Here is a 22,337-nt window from a genome sequence, read left to right on the forward strand (position 1 = left end):
TGGAAAAAGGGAAGAGGACGATCGCCTGCCACCGGAGCAGGCCATGCCCACTCACCTGGGTCCTAGTCAAGCTCCGCAAGAGGTCGACCCTGAAAAATCCAAAGTCTCCATCTAGTATCCTCTACAATGGTCAACCTGGAAGGATCTGTGGCCCATTCCTTACCCAGGCAACCAATGACCTTGACTCTCTGCCAAAGGAGCTCCTGTCGATCCAGAGCGATACAATTTGTGAGAGGAGTCCGTCTCAAAATAAATAAATGGTGCCGGTCCTAAACGAACTCCAATGCATAGCCCAGCCTCACTAAAACAACCCGACCAAGTAGAGATGGGGTGAACATAGGCTGGATCTGTAAGTATATCCCTCCACTGCTGAGGAATAGCTCTCATGATTAGAATTCTGGTGGCAGCAATCTATCCAAGTGGCCCGTGTCTATCTCTGATCACCACCTCTGACATCTCCACACCTCCCTTGAACCAATCTCCAACTGTCACAACCCCCTGAGCATGCCATTGGGCCAAGGGAGTCCTAAGTTCTGTACCAGGGGAAGATCCTTGATATCGAACCAGGGGGTTATGGTAAAGTGGCTGTGGGGCAATTTCCTCTCTGGAGGAGGGAACTGCTGTGATGAGGTGCTATCAAAAATGATCCCAAATCTGAATAAGCCTTTTCACAAGTGGTGAGGAAGGCTGAGAATGCTGGTCCATCAGGAAGATCCAACTAACTCTACCTGCCCACTGGCCTGCAGCTCTGGGGGTCCACTGGTGAATCCCATGCAGTAGGAACTGCTTCCACGGCTGATCTCCTGGAGCCAAACCTCTAACAAGAAGTTTGACTAAAAGGGCTCTGCTCTGCATCTCCGGATCAAGAACCCCAAGTCCTCCCTGCAAGGAGGGTAAAGTGATAGTGTCCCATGAAACTCTGGCCCTAGTGTCCTCAGAACCATCACCACCACTCCACAGAGAGTTCCGAAGAAATCTCCTCACCTGACGGATCGAGTCAGCATGAAAGCACCAACATGACGCAATGTACCACATAGTCACTAGTAGAACCTGGTTGAGTACCAGCGTTCTTCCGGCCAAAGAAAGTGTAGCCGTACTCCAATAGGCTAGCTTTTTCCGGATACTCTCAAGAACTAGGGCAAACTGTTGCGTCAGGGACACCTCAATGCCAACCTGGAAGCCTAGATATCTCGTGGAGGTGCCTCTGGGTATCCATACAAAGGCTCTGTCTCCGCCCCATGCTAGGGGAAGGGCATAAACTTTGCCCCTCCCAAATCAGCCGAGAGTTAGAAAGTGTTCATGTGAACCAAACATCGCGCTAGCGTCCATAAGGTCCCTAGCTGCAAGAGAGATACAGAGCTAGGGACTGTACCTCGTTCAATACCAAGGTACCTATAGTACTTAAAGCGAATTGGTCTCTTGGGAAGGAGGAGGGCCAAGATACGGAGAACTAGAACGCCATACAAGAGTTGTCGAAGGAGCGCTGTGTCAAAGGGGGCCCACACAAAAGGGCTTTTGGGACTTTTCTTCTTCTTTGAGCAAAATCAAGTGCCCAAAGATCATGTAAATCCAAATTGATCCTATATACCCACAATCTCGAATCTATCAAAAAAGGAAGCCACTTGGACAAGGGAGAATAATTTGGTCATCGGATATGTTAGGGTCAATGACGATGACCCTAACTTTGGAATCCCCATTTAGACTTGGTAGTCTCTACTAGCTAAAGAGGGTAAACGCGGAGGGGTGGATCTTCAAGACTAGCAAAAAAAAAGCTCCAATCGTGGACGAGTTTGTGCTAGACAAGGACGGCTGATAAAGAATGAAGTGGCCCATCTGTCCTCCACAAGGTGGAAACCTAACGAGAAGAGTGAGAGAAAGATCTTTCTAGAATCGAGTGATAAGGGGCTAGCCTCCAAGGGAATCAAAAACCACGTGAAAGAAACCTCACCCGAGTAAACCAACATTTGAAAGGAAGGGGGTGAGGTATGAAAGATAGCAAGCGTTTAGTCCCTAGCTTGAGCCCTGGAATGGTGGGACCCATGGATGCATGCGAAGACAATGGTGGAGCTTTCAAACTCCACATCCTTCTAAAGTTGCAACAACTTGTCTTTAGAGCATATTCTCGGAGACAGCCGGCAAAAGTGGAGGAGGATTGGCTTAATGGGTAGCCATTCGTCGCCAATTGAAGGTTGAGGGCTAATTCAAACATGTTCTAGCTTGTTGAAAATGGTGAGTGGTTCCAATTCTTAGGCCTACTTTCAGTCCGCCCTATCCACATTTCAAAAGTTTTGGTTCTATCGTTATAGAACATGTCAAAGAGGCGTGCTTTGAAGAAAAAATAGCTTAACAAGGGATTTAATTATTGTATTTGGTGATGTGGTTTTGAATCCCATCCATCGTCTTTACTTGTTGTGGCACCTTTCGTTGATTTCTATTTTTGGTGAAGCACAAACATCATCAAGTTGTTTCCAAGAGAGCTAACAGTTTCTTGTTCAATATAACATTCTTCTTGGTAATCAATATTTGTAGGCTTTTTCCTTATACAAAATGATGCATGCAACTAAATTAATCAAATGATTATACACCAAATTTAGAGAGACAGGGTTATCAAACAACTCAATAACTTCGACTGAAAGACGACTCAATTATCCACTAACACATAGCTCATTTCTATGAGCCTTGTTCGTCAATACAATACTTCAAATAAGTCACAAAGACTCTCCCACAAAGGCTCAAGACATAAGTGTAGCATCTACACTTAATCGACCTCTACAAGGTTATCGTTACCAGCACCGCCAGGAGCTTGCCGCCTTACAAGATCACAACCTCCAGCACGCTATCCGGCCCCTCGACCGTGCATAGTAGCCAAAAGACACACCATCTCCCTGAGCTTGCGGTAGTCGACCCTCAAACCACCTTTTGGAGAGAGCAGGAGCAAGATCGATAGTCCACGACGTCCTACTAACTAGCCAAATCCATGCAAAGTTGTCTACGTGTCCCTCATGCATAGCTCACATGAATAGGCCAATCACACTTCTTCACCACCAATGAGATAGCAGCATCAAGACCCCTCTCTAACCTTAATCACCCATGAGGATGACTAACTAACAATATTGTGTAATTGAAAATACTTACAAGGTCTCTTGAAGATATTTTGTCCACGAGTACATTTGTCCTTCCTAACTTACGCTTTGGTATTTGTAGACATGTGAAATACCACAACAATAATGATACATTTGTCCTTCCTAACTTACGCTTTGGTATTTGTAGACACGTGCTGTCCTTGATATTGCTCAAAATATCAAACGAATTGTCTTATTGTCAGGCACTCCATCTTTGTCCAGGTTTGTCCAGGTTTTCCTTATCTTTTGGTGTTTATTTCATATTAATGTTGTAGCAATGTTGGGAAACATTAAATAGTAGGGAGGGTAGAGGATGCATGCATTTGGTCAAATTTAGATCATATTTTGGATTCTAAAATTTATCAAATGCTGATTTGTTTTCTTTTCCCTCTTGTAGAATGAACTTGGTCAATCCATTGTTATTGTTGTTGGTCGATGGCATACTAGTGCAGGTTTCTTACATGTGCACATTGTGTTTTATTGCTTTTGTAGGCCTTTTGACATTTTTCATCAAATAAACTTATTGAGGTGTGCCATTTTTCGCTCATTCATGTCAATGCTATCACTCATCATATAGTTAAAACTTTAGTGTGTGTTTTCCTTAAAAAATGCATAAAATACTAATTTCATGTTTTGTAGTCCTGGTTTACTAGGGAGGAATAAGTATGAATTTGCTCGAAATTATTGTTATGAGCAACAATCCTATGGAGAACAAAGTAGTTGGCTCAAGGTATGAAGGGTGCTTAAAGCCATACTTTTCTACCGTAACAAGTCCAGAAATGAATTATATCGTATTTTCCAAATTTTTATGGTACATGATATCGTGAAGTTATTATTGTTTTCACGATGGGTGTTGACATAGAAATAGGTGTCTTAACTCTATATGAAATTTAGAGATGGAGTAGTGCTATGTGTGTGTTTTATTTTGTGATATCTTTGGAGCATAAGGGATATATGCACTCTATGAAGACAATTGTAGACCTTACAACGTGGTTTTGGGACGTGGAGCATGATCAAAGGCTTGTTTTATATAGTGCGAGAGAATCTTGGCTACGCACCTCAGCCCTCAAGTCTTCTTCTTAGCTTCCTCTCTTCTTTCCCATATAGTTATCCTGGCTCCAAGCTCTCTTCTCACTCAACCATAATGTAGCCCTCATCTCTATCCCTAGCTTGCTTTGTATCTTGTCTTCTTTGTTTATGCATATCTCCTTGCGGGTTGGGCCTGCCTTTGTCTTTGTCTCTTGTGTGGGAGCTGTAAGAGATTACAAAGATATGGTGTTGTAGGCATAAAGTCAACCCTATGGTTGACCAGTAGTACTTGGGTACTATATATACCAAGTACTTGTATTGTTTCATTTGAACATTTCTATTGGAGCTTTCTTGTGTGTGCACTCTTGCTCACTTGTGTTCACAACCTATCTCCACTTTGTTCCTACATTTGGTATCAAAGCGCTTCCGTCTCTAGAGCGCATTCCCGCGCTTGCTTCCAGACACTCGCAAGCTTGGTGCTCCAATGCGCATTCCTCGTTCTCGGCGGGGGGGAGGGGGGGGGGGATTTTCCATGTTTCTTTGTCTGTACAGTTGTACAGACGTTCGTACAGTCTGTACGGAGCTGTTCGTACAATTGCGCGACAGTGTCGGGAGTCTGTACGACTTGTCGGAACCTGATTTCGAGTTTGTACGACTTGTTAGAAGGCGATTCGAGCAGTTTTCGCCTGTTTTTTGGCGTTTTTGCTCAAATCTGAACTCTTTTCAGCTCCAGCTTCTCCTGGGTGTGTTCCAATAGCTCCAGGCATCTCCATACTTCTCCGGGCTCTTCTCTACACGTGTTTTGTGTTCAGAAGTACTTCCGATAGCTTCATTCAGCTCCAAGGAGCTCACTTCAGCTCCTTTGTCATCTCCAGCTTGCCCACACAGTCAGTGGACTGTTTTGTAGGTGTTTCGGGCCAAGGTGCACTTTCAGTAAGTGTTTTGAGCTGCGTATTTTGCTTCGGGACTGTTTTTGCAGCCCGTACTCTTGCACTCTCAGGTGCAGTTGCAGATATTCTGCATTGTTGGGTGCATTTGCAGTTACTTTACAGTTGTGGATGCTTTTGAGCTCCATTGGATGCATTTGAGCACTCGTGGGTGCGCTATTTCAGATTTGGGTTGTGCATTTTTAGTTTGGGACTGTTTTGCAGGTGTTTCGGGCCAAGGTGCACTTTCAGGTGCAATTGCAGGTACTTTGCATTGTTGGGTGCATTTGCAGTTACTTTACAGTTGTGGATGCTTTTGAGCTCCATTGGATGCATTTGAGCACTCGTGGGTGTGCTATTTCAGATTTGGGTTGTGCATTTTTAGTTTGGGACTGTTTTGCAGGTGTTTTGGGCCAAGGTGCACTTTCAATAAGTGTTTTGAGCTGCGTATTTTGCTTCGGGACTGTTTTTTCAGCCCATATTCTTGCACTCTCAGGTGCAGTTGCAGATACTCTGCATTGTTGGATGCATTTGCAATTACTTTTACAGTTGTGGATGCTTTTGAGCTCCGTTGGATGCATTTGAGCACTCGTGGGTGCACTATTTGGGTTGTGCATTTTCAGTTTGGGATTGCACTTTAGATTGCAGAAGAGTGCAGTGATTGGTTTATGCCATTTTTGCAGTGATTGCATTATGCAGTCAGTGGCATTTCAGAGTAGCCAGTCTTACTTTGCATTTGCAACAAGCATTTGTTTGGGATTTGCAGGCACATTTGAGATGGCTTGCCACATGTTGAGGATGGCTCTCCCTTAAATGTTTCAGATTTGCAGCCAATTAATGAGAATAGACCGCCTCATGTTTGGAGGCATTATTGACATCGTGAGGCCACTAAAGATGTTGATGCAGCCCAGAGTGGTACAACGGAGAAATCTATTCCATGTTGGGCAAGGTTGACCATTCAAGATGCTAAAGATCAGCCTACTTTGGGGAAAACCAGGGCCAGCACTCAGAAAAATCAGAAAAAGGTCAATTTTGCTTTGATGACCTCAGTGATGGAAGCTGAAAATGAGCCTCAAAGCTTCAAGGATGCTCAGCATAATCCGGCATTGCAGAAGGCTATGGAAGCTGAGATTAAATCGATTGAGAAGAATGCCACATGGGACTTGATTGATGCGCCCATTGGGAAAAATGTGGTTGGCACAAAATGGATTTATAAGGTGAAATACCATTCAGATGGCACAGTTGAGAAATACAAAGCCCGTTTGGTTGCCAAGGGGTATGCACAAGAGGAGGGGATAGATTATGAGGAAACTTTTGCTCCAATGGCCAAGATGACCACCATTTGTTCTGTCATCTCTCTTGCTGCGTTTTATGGTTGGTCAGTGTACCAGATCGATGTCAAGACTGCTTTCCTCAATGGAGATTTAAAGAGGAGGTCTATGTACATCAGCCCCAAGGTTTTGAGGTGAAGGGACAAGAGCACAAGGTATGCAAGCTCAGGTTGGCGCTATATGGGCTGAAGCAAGTACCTCGTGCGTGGTATCAGAAGATACATCAGTTTTTGCTGTCCCAGGGCTTCGTAAACACTCATACAGAGCCAAATCTGTATGTTCTGCAGCAAAAATCAGAATTGATCATGTTAATACTATATGTGGATGACATCATACTCACTGGCAATGATTTGCAGCAAATTACAGCAGTGCTGTCACAACTTTGACATGATAGATTTGGGCCTATTGCATTATTGTATTGGCATTGAGTTTTGGCTGACCCATGATGGGATTTCTATGTCACATACAAAGTATTCGAAGGGGTTGTTGCAGAAATTTAACATGGGATTTTTGTCCTAGGGCTTCGTAAACACTCATACAGAGCCAAATCTGTATGTTCTGCAGCAAAAATCAGAATTGATCGTGTTAGTACTATATGTGGATGACATCATACTCATTGGCAATGATTTGCAGCAAATTACAGCAGTGCATTCTGCTTTATGTCACAACTTTGACATGACAGATTTGGGCCTATTGTATTATTGTCTTGGCATTGAGTTTTGGCAGACCCATGATGGGATTTGTGTCACATACAAAGTATTCGAAGAGGTTGTTGCAGAAATTTAACATGGAGAACTGTAAGCATGTGGCTACTCCATTGGAAAAGGAACTCAAGCTGAGTAAGCATGATACTGCTGAAAAGTTTGATGGCATTTTGTACAGGCAGTTGGTTGACAGTTTGATATATCTATGCTCCACACGGCCTGATATTGCCTACGCCACAGGGCTTTTGAGCCAGTTCATGAATTGTCCCATGATCACACATTGGAATGCAGCAAAGAGGATTCTCAGATATGTCCATGGCACTCTCTCTCTTGGCTTGCATTATGCTTCAAATTGTGATCTAGAGCTGAGTGGTTTCACCGACTCAGATTGGTCAGGGGACATTGACGACAGATGGTCCACTATGGGCTATTGCTTCTCGTTGGGTTCAGCCTGTATCTCATGGCTCAGTAAGAAGCAGGAGCAAGTCTCTCTTTCCTCCAGTGAAGCAGAGTTAATGTGGTTAAGGAAGCTTTTGCATGACTTGCATCATGCACAGGATGGCGAAGAAAACTCTATCTTTTGTGACAGCTAGAGTTGCATTGCCATAACCAACAATCCTGTCTTTCATGCTCTCATGAAACACATTGAAATTCATTATCATTATGTACGAGATTGTATTTCTGATGGCTTCACTGATCTCATCTATTGTCCATATGAGGACAATGTGGCGGATATCTTCACCAAAGCCCTATTAGCAGATCTGTCTTTCATGCTCGTATGAAACACATTGAAATTCATTATCATTATGTACTGGATTGTATTTCTGATGGCTTCACTGATCTCATCTATTGTCCATCTGAGAACAATGTGGCGGATATCTTCACCAAAGCCCTATCAACAGATCTTTTCTTACGACATCGACATGGCTTGGGGATCAGAGACATTCTCACAATGTCAAGGGGGGTTGTGCAGTGATTCACAATGACATTGTTTTCATGTACTCCCATAGGTTGCATATCCATCTGGATGAATTTGTGCAACCATGGTACTTTAGATACTATAGTGTATACTTGAGACGTTTCCAGGGTACTTTCAACCATATCTTTGAGGGGGGATTTGTAAGAGATTACAAAGATATGGTGTTGTAGGCATAAAGTCAACCCTATGGTTGACCAATAGTACTTGGGTACTATGTATACCAAGTACTTGTATTGTTTCATTTGAACATTTCTATTGAAGCTTCTTGTGTCTGCACTCTTGCTCGCTTGTGTTCACAACTTGTCTCCACTTTGTTCCTACAGGAGGTCATGCCTCCCTCTTTTCTTCTTCTTGTACTAGCCTCAAGTCTACCTCTTGATTTGATTCTCATGAAGGCCTCTTGTCTCATTTGCATTCTCCTATTGGCCAAGATTTTGAGACTAGCATGGACATGACCTAGTGGTATCTTTTATTGATGTAGTGGGTGGTCGTACCTGCCTCTCTTCTTCTCCTTGTACCAGCGTCAAGTCTACCTCTTGATTTTATTCTAGTTAAGGCCTCTTGTCTCCTTTGCATTCTTCTATTGGCTAAGATTTGAGACTAGCATGCACATGACCTAGTAGAATCAATCAAAAGTTGCAACCCTAACAACTTAGTTGCTCTACATAGATGTAAGTGGATTCCCCTTATTTGCAGCAAGTGGACCATGGTGGGGGATGGGGTTGGCCAAGCCAAAGATAACACTTGATGGCAATGTGCACTTGGCAGAGTGGCATCTTAAGGTGATGTGGCAAGTTTGGTGAGATTTTTTGTCATTTGGGGACCCCATCCTAGCCCATTGAAATGCACCTTGAGGTGCAAAAGGATTCACTACCATGCTTGCAAGTATGACCACAGGGCTATTGGCATAGCCATGGTGAGGTCAGGCTTAGCCAATGGAGAGCCATAGCTATAGGCACGGTCATACTTGAGCCACACATACTAATTGTATCGCCTTATATTCATGTCTAATATTTGAAATAGACGCACACATTTGAACATTAACAACACACATAGTCTTGCTTGGAACTTGCTCGACACCCTAAGCAATGTACAATGGGGAGGTTATACTATGTAAGGCATGCAAGAACTAATTTCCAATGATCTACCGTGAATACCATGTGATGAGGAAGTGGACCAGCCATTCAAACTCCAGAGGATGTACAAAATCTTATGTAGTGATGGTACCACAAAATATATTTTTGAAGGCTCTAGCAAGAGAGCTGAATCTGCATGTTGTGTTGAGAGAGCTCCAAAGGAGATGGTTTTTGGATCCTCATGTTGTGGAGGGAGCTCCAAAGCCAATGGTTTTTTAGGCCAATTCCAATTTAGAGGCACCTTCATACTAGGGTGTTGAAGGCTCGACAATAGAGGAAAGGATGAATGAGTGGGTCTCAAATGCTGATGTGTGAGGGCGTATGTACTCACGAGCCTATGTGAAGAACAATTTTGTTTTGAGTGTTGTTAGAGGTATGCAAAATAGCATATTATTGCCCAGTCAATAATTAATATTGCTCTTTTAATTTAGTTTGAGTTTAGAGGCACACTAGTGTGCTGGAGACATGCCTACAGGGAATAGTTTTTGTGAGGACACAGCCTTGGCAACATTCACGGGTGTGAGGGAGTATTCATGCATGAGTGGGTCTAGTACACATGTTTGGGGGTGAAAGTATTGATGCCTTTTATTACAGAGTGACTATCCCAAAAATGGGATGTACCAAAACACATCAAGAGAAGATCTTAGTGTATGACAAATATACATCAAAGTGTATGTAATGAGTTTGCAGACAATCATAGAGAGATTGCTGCAAAGAGTGTCTGAAAAGAGAGAAAGTTGGAAAAGTAGGATCACCAAAGACTTTATGATTTCTATCTTTCCATAGATTTCAGAGTGCCCAGTAATAACGAACCCAATTGAAAAATAAATCAAACTCCGGTCTAGGTGGGTGAATCCCAAAAAGCTAGAAAAACTTCCCAAAAATAAATCAAACTATGGTGTAGATGGGTGATCGTAGTATATGACAAATATACATCAGAGTCTATGTAATGAGTTTGCAGACAATCACAGAGAGATTGTTGCAAAGAGTGCCCGAAAAAAGAGAAAGTAGGATCACCAAAGACTATGATTTCTGTCTTTCCATAGAGTCTAGAGTGCCCAGTAAAATGAACCCAATTGGGTCTAGGTGGGTGAATCCCAAAAAGCTAGAAAAACTTCCCAAAAGTAGCATTTGGAAATATGGTTCTCAAACGATGTCCAAGGAAGCCCAAGAAATCACGAGTGTTGGAGCAACGCCAAAGAAGACGAGGCACTGATTCCCACAGAGCCAAACATCTACGGCAAACAGCCGGAGCAATATGTCTTCTTGCCAAGAGCTGCCCAGACGGAATAACCCCTAGCAAAACTCTCTACTTGTTGTCGAAGGAGAATTTTAGAATTCCAAATCACTCATTGTCTCTTTCGCCACCACTTTGCAAGACGATTCATTGGCCAAAGATGATTTGCCTTGTGTGAAACCCAAGGCAAGGGCAAAAGAATTTTATATAAAGAAGAAAGGACGGCATGTCGACCCTGGTGAATGAAGAGTCCAATCCTAAAGCCGGGTCCTCAATCTCTAGTGGCCGTACTAGGTGAAAAAGCTGGAGCATATGACTAATAGTGTGCCATATAGGAGGATAATGCATGCCAAGACCATATTTTGCAGCAGACAAAGGAAAAGAAAGAATGGTTCCATCATCATGAATGGCATATGCAATTGAATGGATCCCTTTCAAACTAAGTATGAACGTCTAGGCTCCTATAAAGCTAGCAGAGGGGCAAAAACCCCTAACCAATGTATGCGCTCAGCTGTCATAGAATTTCTCTACAAGGAATCCCGGCAGTGCCATTCCAAACACGAGAGGATATGTTTCTAGTCCATACAGCCGCCTTTGATCTTACTATCAATACAACCCAACAAAAAGTCCCAATGAGTGGGATGCCACTATCCCAAGGTAGGGGTGGCTAGTTGTAAAAGCAAAGGGCGCATCATGGCAGCCCAAGGCTGAGAAGCATGCATGAATTGCAGCATCATTTTCGGTTTATGAGCAAGAATATGCACATGAATGTTACGAATATTCAGACTGCCATGCATCTTTGGCAAACATAGATGCTGCACCGAAAGTAATCTCAAACTTTTCTTGCCATGTTTGAAGCACCAGAAGGTTTCCATAACTATAGACATGAAAGATGTAGGATCTCTAATCAAAGGCAAATAGAACTGAAAATATGCCATCAAAAGGGATTGAGTAACCCGTAGTTCGACATACAATGGCCAAGTTCCTAACTTCCAATATTTAAGCTTTTTCTTCAACTTTGCAAGTATTCAGTCAGATTGTTGGCAATGAGTAATCATCCAACCTTTGATTGTGCTCTTGTGAAGCCACTTTATCAGGTTGCAAATTATTGAGATACCCCCATACTAGCTTCCTTTTCGTAGCATCACACAAACCCTGTACATTGAGTGTCAATCATTTGCTTTGTGACAGCATATTTACAGTATATACAGCTGAAGCAAGGCTGAATCAAGTTTGCATATCCACCTCAGGATCAGGGCCTCTACCCTGAGGTGACACAAGCACCTGTTGAGAAGACATCAAACCCGCAATTTCCTCTTCAAGGAAAAGAGTACGACTGGCTGTCGCAGCAGCCCAAGTAATACCAACCAACACCTGAATTTTCTTCAGGGGCAAGGCCATTAGAAGAAGTACCATTCCATGTGCGAGGAGGTAAAGGTCTCCTAACTGTGACAATTTTTCTTGGAGTCTGCCAAGCTTCCTGCAAAGTTTTTTCCTTTCCTTTGGATTGAGATGTGAAAGACACATCTAACACTAGTCTTCATAATCTAACACTTATTTTGCAAGACTGAGCTGCTGCTCCTCCCCGTTCCCCTGCTGCTCCCCCTCCCTCAGCCCGTCCCTCTCTCTCTCCCCTCAGCCTGTCCCTCGTCCCCTCCCTGCTGCTCCCCCCCCTCCCCCCCTGCTGCTCCGCCCCCTCCCCCTGCCTGTCCCTCGTTCCCTCCCCCTGCCCTTCCCCCCCCTCTCCCTGCTTCCGCCCCCTCCCCCCTGCTGTTCCGCCCCCTCTCCCTGCCTCCGCCCCCTCCCCCCTGCTGTTCCGCCCCCTCTCCCTGCCTCCGCCCCCTCCCCCCTGCTGTTCCGCCCCTTCCCCCTGTCCCGCCCCCTCCCTTGCTTGCCCTTCGCCTCCCCCCTGCTGTTCCGCCCCCTCCCTGCTGTCCCGCCCACTCCCTGCCTGCTCTCCCGCCCCCTCTCTTCCTCTCAGTCCTCTCCCTACCTCTCAGCCTGCTCCCCCCGCCTCCTCCCTGCTTCTCCGCCCCCTCCCCCCCCCCCCCCCCCCTCTCCTGCCCTTCCCTTCTCTCCTTCCCCTCTCCTTCTTCTCCTCTCCTTTCCCTCTTAGCCCTCCCCTCCAATGCCCCCTCCCTCCCTCTCAGCTTGCCCCTATCCCCTCTCAGCCCCAGCCCCTCTCCTCCTTCCCTCCCCTTCCCCCCTACTTCCTCCTTGCCTCCTTTCCCCTCCTTCTGCCCCCTTTTCTCCCGCAGCTTTTTTGGAACGGAAGGAGCCTTTAATTTGTTAGAGTCGGCCTCCTCACCTTGATTGGCGATGGATACCTCGTCAGCCAATCCTACTCCACCTCCACCGGCCGTGAAAACTATCACTTTCTCTAAAGACGAGTTGCAGCAGCTCAAGAAGGATGTAGAGATTGAATGCTCTACCACGTTGCTAGCACGCATCTTCGGGTCCCACCCCTCCAGATCCCAAGCCAGAGACTGGATGCTTGCGGCTCTCCCTTCAGACCTCACTCCTCGATTGTTAGATGTTCGCCTTCTGGGACGAGGTTTTTTCCAGGTTGTTTTTGACACTCCAGAGGCTGCGAGCACTGTGCTCAAGGCCGAGTTTTTACACCTGGGACACAGGAAGATCTTCTTTGAAGCCTTTCACATTGGTTTCGACCCAGTAGAGGCAGATAAGAAAATCTTCTCGCTCTTCATCAGGTTCCCCGGGCTTCCCCAGGTTTACCATCGACTTCTTTCTGTTATTGGGGAGCATTTTGGCGCAGTTGCTGAGATCCCACCCCTCCCTGGGTTGCCATTGACTGCAGCAGAGGCAACCAAGGCTGATGGGGTTCCTAGAGTTAGGGTCCTTTGCAAGGATCCTAACCTCAAGGTGGACCACGTCATGATCCAGCGCCTGGATGGTTCCTTTTTTCGCCAGAGAGTGGAGATTTCAGGCAGGCAAGACCAGTGCAGGATTTGCAAGACCTCGGGACACTTTGCCAGGGATTGCCCCAGGAAGAAGAAAAGGCCCAAGAAGCCCTCTAGTACAGCTACCGCCTCAGGGCATGGACAGGGGGGACAGGGGGGGGATTAGACCCGGAACTTGTCCCTCGACCTCGACAGAGGGGTGGTACAGGTCCAGCTCATGCTCCTCGTTCTTCCCGTGGCGGTCCTGCTCAGTCAGGTGGTGGTACAGGTCCAGTATCTATTCCTCGGCCTCGACAGGGGGGTGGTACAGGTCCTTCACCTGCTCCTCGATCCCCACCTCCCTCAGGCACACGCGACGCTTTACAGTGGGTTCCAGTACGTGTGCAGGTCCCTCCTTCAGTTCACGAGGGTACCTTAGTAGACTCTGCTTCACCTCGAGCTGTCCCTCCTGTCTCACCTTGCATAGTCCGAGACGCTGAAGCTTCGACCTCCTCCCCAGTTGCAGCTTCTTCCTTAGATCCAGCAGTGCCAGATGCTCCTCTTGAGGACGGAGAGATCTCCGCGGCTGGGCAGACACAGGATAGAGAGCATTCCTCACTCCCTCCCTTGGATAGGGGGAAGGGGATAGCTTACACTGTTGATCCTCTTCCCTCACAAGGGATCCTTCGTACTCCGGTGTCTGGCTTGCTCCACAGGAACTCGTTTTCAGCCTTGGCAGAGAGTTCAGATTTCCCAGAGGAGGAGTTTGTGCCCGCTACTTTTGGGGAGCCAGTGGTTGGGTTTCCTATTGACAGGGCTTCTTCTTCAGGTGCCAGGATTCTTTCCCCTATTGATTTTCCACCACTGGGTTCCTTCCCTCCCTCCTCGAGCAGGAGGTCTTCCCCTGTTGAGGGGTTTGTTTCCGCCACTAGGTCGGGTAAGGTGTTCCACTCTACATCCTCCCGTCGATGAGGATTATCAGTTGGAACATACAGGGCCTAGGTGGCGTCCCACATCGCCGCCGTAGACAGCTGATCCGGGATCAGCTTCATCCAGGTGTTACTGGGGGTTCCATTGATATATTATTTATTCAAGAGCACAAGCTGGATTATAGAGATTGTGCCAAGTCAGGCAAGTTTCTTTCTGGCCATACTTTTTGGTCGCCTGCCTTAGGCACTAGGGGAGGCACTTCTATTTCAGTTTCGTAGAGTCGGTTCTCCCCTTAGTTGTTGGGCACGGAGTCATTATCCCCTCTAGAGCTCAGTGGATTATTCTTTTGATTGGAGGGCGTAAGGTTGGCTTCCTCAACCTATATGCCTCCAACATTAGAGGGGAACGTGTCCTTATGTGGAAGACTTTGCTCTCCTGGGCCCCCATTGTGGATTCTTGGGTGATTGGAGGTGACTTTAACATGGTCGAGTTACCGTCAGACAAAAAAGGGGGTAGAGAAGGCGGACTTCACTCTTTGGAGAGAGCAGCTTGGGATGCCTTCCTTTTCCATTTCTGTGGCAGAGATACTTGGTGTGATGATGCCTTTCTTATTCAGCCACAGTCCCTCCTGTTCTCTTGGTCGAACAGGAGGCAACAGATGCCTATTCATGCACGCATTGACAGATTTTATGTAGATGACTGGGCACTAGACAGAGGTGGATCGGTATGCATTGCTGCGGGGGTTTCCACTTCATACCACTTCCCTGTTGTTCTGGCTATCTCAGAGCCTCACTTGAGAGGCCGATCTGCCAGCATCAGGATTCCAGATGCCTTTTACACAGAGGAGGACCTTACGGAGGCAGCCCTACGGATATGGTTTGCTCATGTCCAGGGTGGGCAGCCACATCCATCACATTTAGCCGCTGCCCTCTCTGGTATTAGCGACTTTTACTGCTCAGTTGCTTCTACCAGGAGACGAGATATTCTTAGACGTGAGGTTGGTGTTCGCCATCAGTTAGCAGCTTTGCAGAGGGAAGAGCAGAAACGGCCTTCAGATGCTTGGATTCAGGAGCGCCTTGCTGCAGCGAGGGCTCATCTGCAGTTCTTGCTTGACCAGAGAGCAGAGTATGCCTTTCATGCACGGGAGTCCTTCTAGATTCAGATGGGTGGTAGAGTCAATAAACACTTTTTCTCTACTCTTGGCCCTAGACATAGTAGAGAGAGTGTATCTCAGCTTATTGACTCACATGGGGTTTTACAGACAGAGCCAGATGACGTCTTACGCATAGCTTTAGATTTCTATGCCACCCTCCTTACTGCTGATCCTGAGACACACGATAGAGAGGATGCTAGACAGGCTATTTGGCAGAGTATCCCAGTGTTGGTGAATCCGGATATGCATGTTCTACTTGACGCACCTTTCACCAACACAGAGGCTGCACTTTCAGCCCTTCACAAGGGCAAGTGCCCAGGTTTAGATGGCCTCACCCCGTCTTTTTTCATTGCATTTTGGGATATGATTGGAGACTATATTACTTCAGCCATGCAGGCCATTTGGGACTCTGGCAAGATGCCTAAGTCGCTTACAGAGGGCCTCATCCACCTTATCCCAAAAGGAGGTAGCAGAAATTTATTGTCCCAGTGGAGGCCTATCACACTTCTGGGGACTTGTTACAAGATTCTGGCCAAGGCTATCAGCCTCCGATTGCAGCCACTTCTCCCTGATCTTATTCATGACACTCAGACGGGATTTGTGCATGGCAGAAGTACCCCAATTGGGTTGCATCCACAACATATTTCTCAAATCATATTTTTTAATGATTTGAGCAGCAGATTGGGTATTTTGATAACATTTTTTCTTTCTGGGAAGCTTCAGAGTGGGCCATGCAGAGTGGCCAGAATCTTGCCATTCTACTATTGGATTTTGAAAAAGCTTATGACAGAGTAGATTGGAGTTTTTTGGAGGGCACCCTTCTACGCTTTGGATTCACTGATGTTTGGATCAGAGGTGTTTCCTCTTTGTACAGATCAGCCCATAGCCAGGTACTTATTGGTGGGGTAAGGGGTGAGAGATTTCAGATTTCGAGATCAGTCCATCAGGGATGCCCCCTTGCTCCTTTTCTTTTTTTATTCGTGGCCGAAGCTATGAGTATCTATGTTAGATCTCAAGCTGACATCTTTGGGCTGAGACTTCCCATCAGAAGAGAAGAGGTGCTGCTTGACAGTGAGTTGGCTGATGACACAGCGATTTATTTGGATGCCTCTCCACAGACGCTCACTTCTTTCAGGACAGCATTGGATTTATTTTGCTTGGCGGCAGGGGCGCAGATAAATTGGCATAAATCCAATGGCTTTTGGATCAGTGATGAGGACACTCCAGTTTGGGGGCTTGACATAGGGTTCACTTGGGTTCAAAGGGGTGTGCCTATCAGGTATTTGGGCTGCCAGGTCGGCTTGGGTATTTCTACCACGTAGCAGTTTGCTCCCGTGTTGGAGAGCATCAGAAGGAAGCTTCTCTTTTGGAGCTCAGCCAAGCTGGATCTTGCCTCTAGAGTTGTGGTGGTCAACCAGGTCCTCTTGGCCACTGCCTGGTTTATTTGTTCATGTTGGTGCCGTTCTAGGGACTGCATCATTCAGCTCAGAAGACCGATCAGGAACTTTCTCTGGAGTGGGCTTGATGGCACAGCAGATGCCTTAGCCAGAGTGGCTTGGGAGACCCTCATCCTCCCTACATAGGATGGGGGTCTGAATATTATTGATCCAGATTTACAGTGCAGAGCTTTACTTTGCAAGATAGTGGTGCGAGGACTTATGCCAGGACAGGAACCGTGGAAGGACTTTCTTATCAGCAGCATACAGAGGTGCACACCTTCCTCAGGAGGAGACTGGATGAGCAGTGTTAGATGGATCTTCACCACAGCACACCTCAGGTCACCTTCATCCCCTCTCATGGTTGCCATTCTGAAAGTTTGGGCTAGTTTCAGAAGCTCTCTTCGGAGGATTCCTCCTTCCTCCCGGGAAGAGATTGATAGGCAGCCCATCATGTGGAACGACAGTATTTTAGATGATCTTGGCAGGCCACTGGGTGCCTCACTCTACATGCAGTGGGCCAGGTGGGAGAGGGGACCTGCTTCTTCTTTGGGATCTTGGAAAGCTTTCCGTAGGCTTCCAGAGGAAACCAAATCAAGGTTGACAGGACATCTCAGAGGGAGTGCAGGGAGGATCTTGCAGATTGAGGCAGCCCTTCTAGAGGCTTGGATAGACACAGATGATATGCCTCTCACTTCCTCTACTTGGGCAGGTACTTTCTCGAGAGGCGGGGTTTCACTTCAGGTCTTAGCCTTCCGAGATGCACAGGAGGATGCTTTGGTTTTCAGTGTCCAGGATGGTGGCAGATTGCTCAGATCTACAGAGGACATCTTGCTTGAGTCTACTTTTCAGCCTATCAGGGTTGTAGGCCTTTTGATGCAGGGATCAGATTCAGAGTGGTTCTTAGACCCTAACCCCCCCACCGGGTCTTGGAGGCTCTGGCTCTATGGAGGAGTTCCCATCAGGTATTTACAGTGGGACCCCAGAGAGTGGGAGTGGATTGACGCGGGGCATCGAGAGAAGACCATCGAGAGAGGCGGGGTTTCACTTCAAGTCTTAGCCTTCCGAGATGTACAGGAGGATGCTTTGGTTTTCAGTGTCCAGGATGGTGGCAGATTGCTCAGATCTACAGAGGACATCTTGCTTGAGTCTACTTTTCAGCCTATCAGGGTTGTAGGCCTTTTGATGCAGGGATCAGATTCAGAGTGGTTCTTAGACCCTGACCCCCCCACCGGGTCTTGGAGGCTCTGGCTCTATGGAGGAGTTCCCATCAGGTATTTACAGTGGGACCCCAGAGAGTGGGAGTGGATTGACGCGGGGCATCGAGAGAAGACCATCCCCTTCTTTCGTTACACGGTCAGTAATGCCAGGAGATTTCAGCTCAGTAGTAGAGGCTGGAGACCCTCCAGAGTTCCTCATTGGGAGACTTTTGGTATTACTGCGGATCAGCAGAGGTACTTCTGGAGGAGGCTCTGGAAATCCCACAGGAATAGAAAGATCACTATCTTATTTTGGCTTTCTATCCATGGAGGGATTGCAGTGAACCTTTGGAGGTCCAGATTCGGAGCCGACCCTACTTGCCCTCGTTGCCTTTCTGCTTCGGAGTCTATTCAGCATTGCTTATGGGATTGCAGACAGGCGAGACTGATTTGGATGGGGATAGCCAGGATCTTCAGTCACTTTGCCCATTCCCCACTTTTTATGACTTGGGGCTCGGTGGCTTGGCTTTCTCTTACAGGACCTCAGGTTTTCTATGAGGGACTTGACTCCTCTCGGGCCATTTCGGTTCGACATCATCGGGTTGAGTTCTGTTCGTTGGATGTGGTTCCTCACCGTCCTTTTACAGCTGTACATGCCTCTGTGGATACTTCTTGGGAGATTATAGTGAGCATAACAGCCTGGCATATCTGGAGAGCCAGATGCACAGAGGCTATGGAGGGTACTCAGGTTCATCCCTCGCACACATTGGCTAGTATGTGGACAAACATCATACACACTCTGATGGCCGTATGGACGGGTATGCAGGGGGACTCCCGTGCAGCCTCAGCTAGGAGGGCTTCTTTCTTCAGGGAATGGAAGGATTCTCCTTTCTTCTCTGAATCTACTATAGGGTTGAGATGGCACTTTCAGCCTCAGTCTTGGCTTCTTTCCACCTCACTCTGAGGGGTTTTTTTAATTATCCTCATGATTTCATGATGTATTCCGCTTTGAGCTTGCTCTCGCGGGTTTTTGTTCTTACTTAATAGAAGTCTTTTTCATGGAAAAAAAAAAAAAAAAGATGTGAAAGACATCAGGGTAGAAACATTCCCATTCGAAACAATCTCTGCTTCCCCCTTATCCTTTGCTGTAATAACTAGTTTATCGCTCTTATTTTTTACCACTAAAGAGCTACTAGTATCCTTATTTGGCATCTGGGCAAGCATAGCATCTGGAGGCATTTTGTGTAAAACTAGTGGGCATTGCGAGGCCATGTGTCCAAACTTCTTTTATTCAAAGCAAGCTCCTACAAATAACCCCCATTTAAGCTTATAAATGGCACTACCCATAGCAACATGATTGAGAGTAACAGAATAAGATTCTTGAGTGGGGTTATCAATGTCCCACAAGATACAAAATCTATTGGAATTGTCATTTGGCTGTGGTGCAGACACCACATTGCCCAAAGAGGCTGCAATTTTTGGCAACAAAGAAGCCAAGCGTTGAGGAAAATCCACTACCTCCACCCACACCGGACAACTATGTCTAATCAGAGCTTGATAGTCCCTGGTGGGTGACCATGGGATTAGATGAACCATTTGCTGTCCATAGAAAATTGGAGAGTGTTCCAAGAGCATCTGTATGCTGCTCATCTACCATGATAACTTCAAAAAGGCCCCTGGCTGCATAATACACTTTGCAAACAAAACAACCACCTAAAGTGTGTGTCAACCAGTTACCCACATCAGCTGCAACTGGCATACGGCCTAGAAAGACAATAACGACTGAGTGCTTGGCATATTCATGCACCGGATCCACAATATCATCAACCTCCACCATTATCCCAATAGTGGGAGCGAAGTCTTTTCAATCCTTTGCGGGTATCTTCAAGTCCCTCATGCATCACATCATATACTAATTGGGCCTCCAGAGAGGCATGCACAGGGTCATCCTAGCCCAAATCCTGCTTGTGCTTCTTATGCATATAAGTCTTCATAGTAGCCATTAGCTGTTGTAGAAGCAGAAAAGACAGCAGAGACCCACACACAAGCAAAAATAAAAACTAGAAAGAGCAGGCGAGTAAGTAGAAAGGGGGTAAGTTTATACACAATCAACACAACAAGGAAAAAGAAAAGGCCTGCAGACGAAGGGAAGAGGACAGGGGACATAGAGGCTTATGGACAGGACAATAGAAGACAACAAGGGCGAAAAAAAATGGAAGAACTAAACATAGGGCAAAAGAGCAAGAAAAACGAGGGAGCAAGGAGGGATGACAAAAGCATCAAGGTCTTCATGCTAGCTGAGAAGGCGCCATACAACAAGTACAGACTTGTACGGCACAAATCTGTGTAGGTACGGACAAAACTGGGATTGTATGGGCTTAGGAGGAGGCTCGCGAGAGCCGAAGGAGGATACAAAACCATATGGAAACCTACCAAGGGGTACGAAACCCTAGACAAACCTTCAAGGAAGGGTTGGAACCCTAAACGGGCTTGACGGGCCTACTGAAGCTTGAAAATGGCATAGCCCTCACATACACACACACGCGCGCGCATGCATGCATGTGGGTGCGCTAAAGAGTAGTCACCCAGCAACAGAACCTTCTTCTCCGTGATAGAAGTAGTGTGACAGGAGCATGTGGGAGAGCGCCAAGCAGGTGGGCTGGATCGACTAGCTCTGATATGATATATAGGAACGTATAATCCATTACACTGTAAGGTAGTGATCAACTCAGTAGAGCTGAAGTCACTAATCGGATGAGGTGCAGCCACACATGTGTGTCGTCGTCCTTGTTCAGCCATGACGTTGAAGAGCAGGATTCGGAGAGAACTAAGAGGGAGATGGAAGAGGTAAGGAGCACAAAGATACATGAGCTCTGTAGAGGAAAAGAGCTTACAAGAGGCGAGAAGTGTAGCGATAGAAGACCAAAAAGAGCCGATAAGAAACTGAAACAACAAACGAGAGCAATATCTTGAAATGACGAATGTGCAAGTAGTAGACGATAGGAATTTAGAGTTAGCCATCTATAGTGCAATGATTTTGCATTACGCCCTCAATACCCATGTTCATCGTTATAATTAGCTTCCATTAATGACCTCGAAGTCTGACTAATGCCACGTGGTTGACCTATTTTCATGTGCTTATGACTCTTCATCCACTCCCCTCTTCATGCACAGTGCAATGTCAACTGTCACCATGTCACCAACCGATTGCATGGTGTACATGACAACTTGGAGGATTCTCCTTCTAAGTGTTGATCTATCTTTATCAGATTTAAATGCATATTGCCGGTTGTGTAATAAGGCTTCGCTTTGTTGCCATTGTAAAGTTCATGAAAAACTTGGCCTTTCAAATCCTCAATCTAAACAGTGCCATTTGAGAAAAATTCAGACAATCTATACGATCCATTCCATCCAAGCTTGAACTTGATTTTTATAGGCCCTATTTTTGCCATGTACAACAACACAAGAATCCCTTTCTCCAATTGCTTCGGTTTAATATGATAATCATACCATGCTTGCCTGCGCCATTGAATGACCTGTTGTGACCAGGCTGCTCGAAGACGCAATTCATCCAGGTGGGCTGGCTGATGCAATCGCCTCTTGATTCCGGTTCACCAAGATGGTGTTCGGATGCAATACGAAGACTCCATACCACAAACTTGAGAGGAACAACGACTTCTAGTCCAAAAGCCATACGAAATGGTGTTAAATTAGTAGTGACCTTGTACGCAATGCGGTAAGCCCATAATGTAGCATGTAACTTAGTATCCCAAACACTTTTGTTCGACTGCAGGGTCTTAGTGAGAATGAGTTTGACAGTTTTATTAGTCGATTCAGCACCACCATTGCCTCGAGCATAGTATGTGGTTGACATAGTGTGCATGATTTTAAACTCAACATTGAGTAGCTACATGAATTCATTCGTAAAATGAGATCCTTGATCACTAATAATCGGAATTGGGCATCCATATCTGTAAATGATATGTTCAAAGAGAAACCGTGCTGTACTTCTAGCTGAATTGTCCCAAAGAGCTTTAGCTTCAGCCCATTCAGTAGCATAATTAGTGGAAACAACAACATATTTGTTACCTGTATGTCGAGTTGATTTAAAAGGATCAATAAAATCAAGTCCCCATGTTTGAAAAGCTTCCCATGGTCGAGTAGGTTGCAATGGCAGATGTTGATTCGGCAACACGAGGCTAGTTCGTTGACATACATCACATTGTCGACATTTCTTGTCTACATGTGCAAATAA

General features: G+C 46.1%; 1 protein-coding gene across 1 annotated transcript in view; it reads left to right on the top strand.

Moving 5' to 3' along the window:
- The window catches only part of LOC147895276 (SNF2 domain-containing protein / helicase domain-containing protein / HNH endonuclease domain-containing protein), a 188,461-nt gene that overhangs the window by 51,196 nt on the left and 114,928 nt on the right, over positions 1–22,337 (top strand). Inside the window, exons 5-7 of the mRNA XM_087383441.1 lie at positions 3,271–3,344; positions 3,615–3,650; positions 3,762–3,852. Coding sequence (XP_087239567.1) covers positions 3,271–3,344; positions 3,615–3,650; positions 3,762–3,852 — 201 coding nt within the window. The remainder of the gene's footprint in view (positions 1–3,270; positions 3,345–3,614; positions 3,651–3,761; positions 3,853–22,337) is intronic.

This window comes from Dipteris shenzhenensis, chromosome 13 (assembly GCF_047967505.1).
Source record: "Dipteris shenzhenensis isolate YYH24624 ecotype China chromosome 13, Dip_SZ_1.0, whole genome shotgun sequence".
Lineage (NCBI taxonomy): Eukaryota > Viridiplantae > Streptophyta > Polypodiopsida > Gleicheniales > Dipteridaceae > Dipteris > Dipteris shenzhenensis.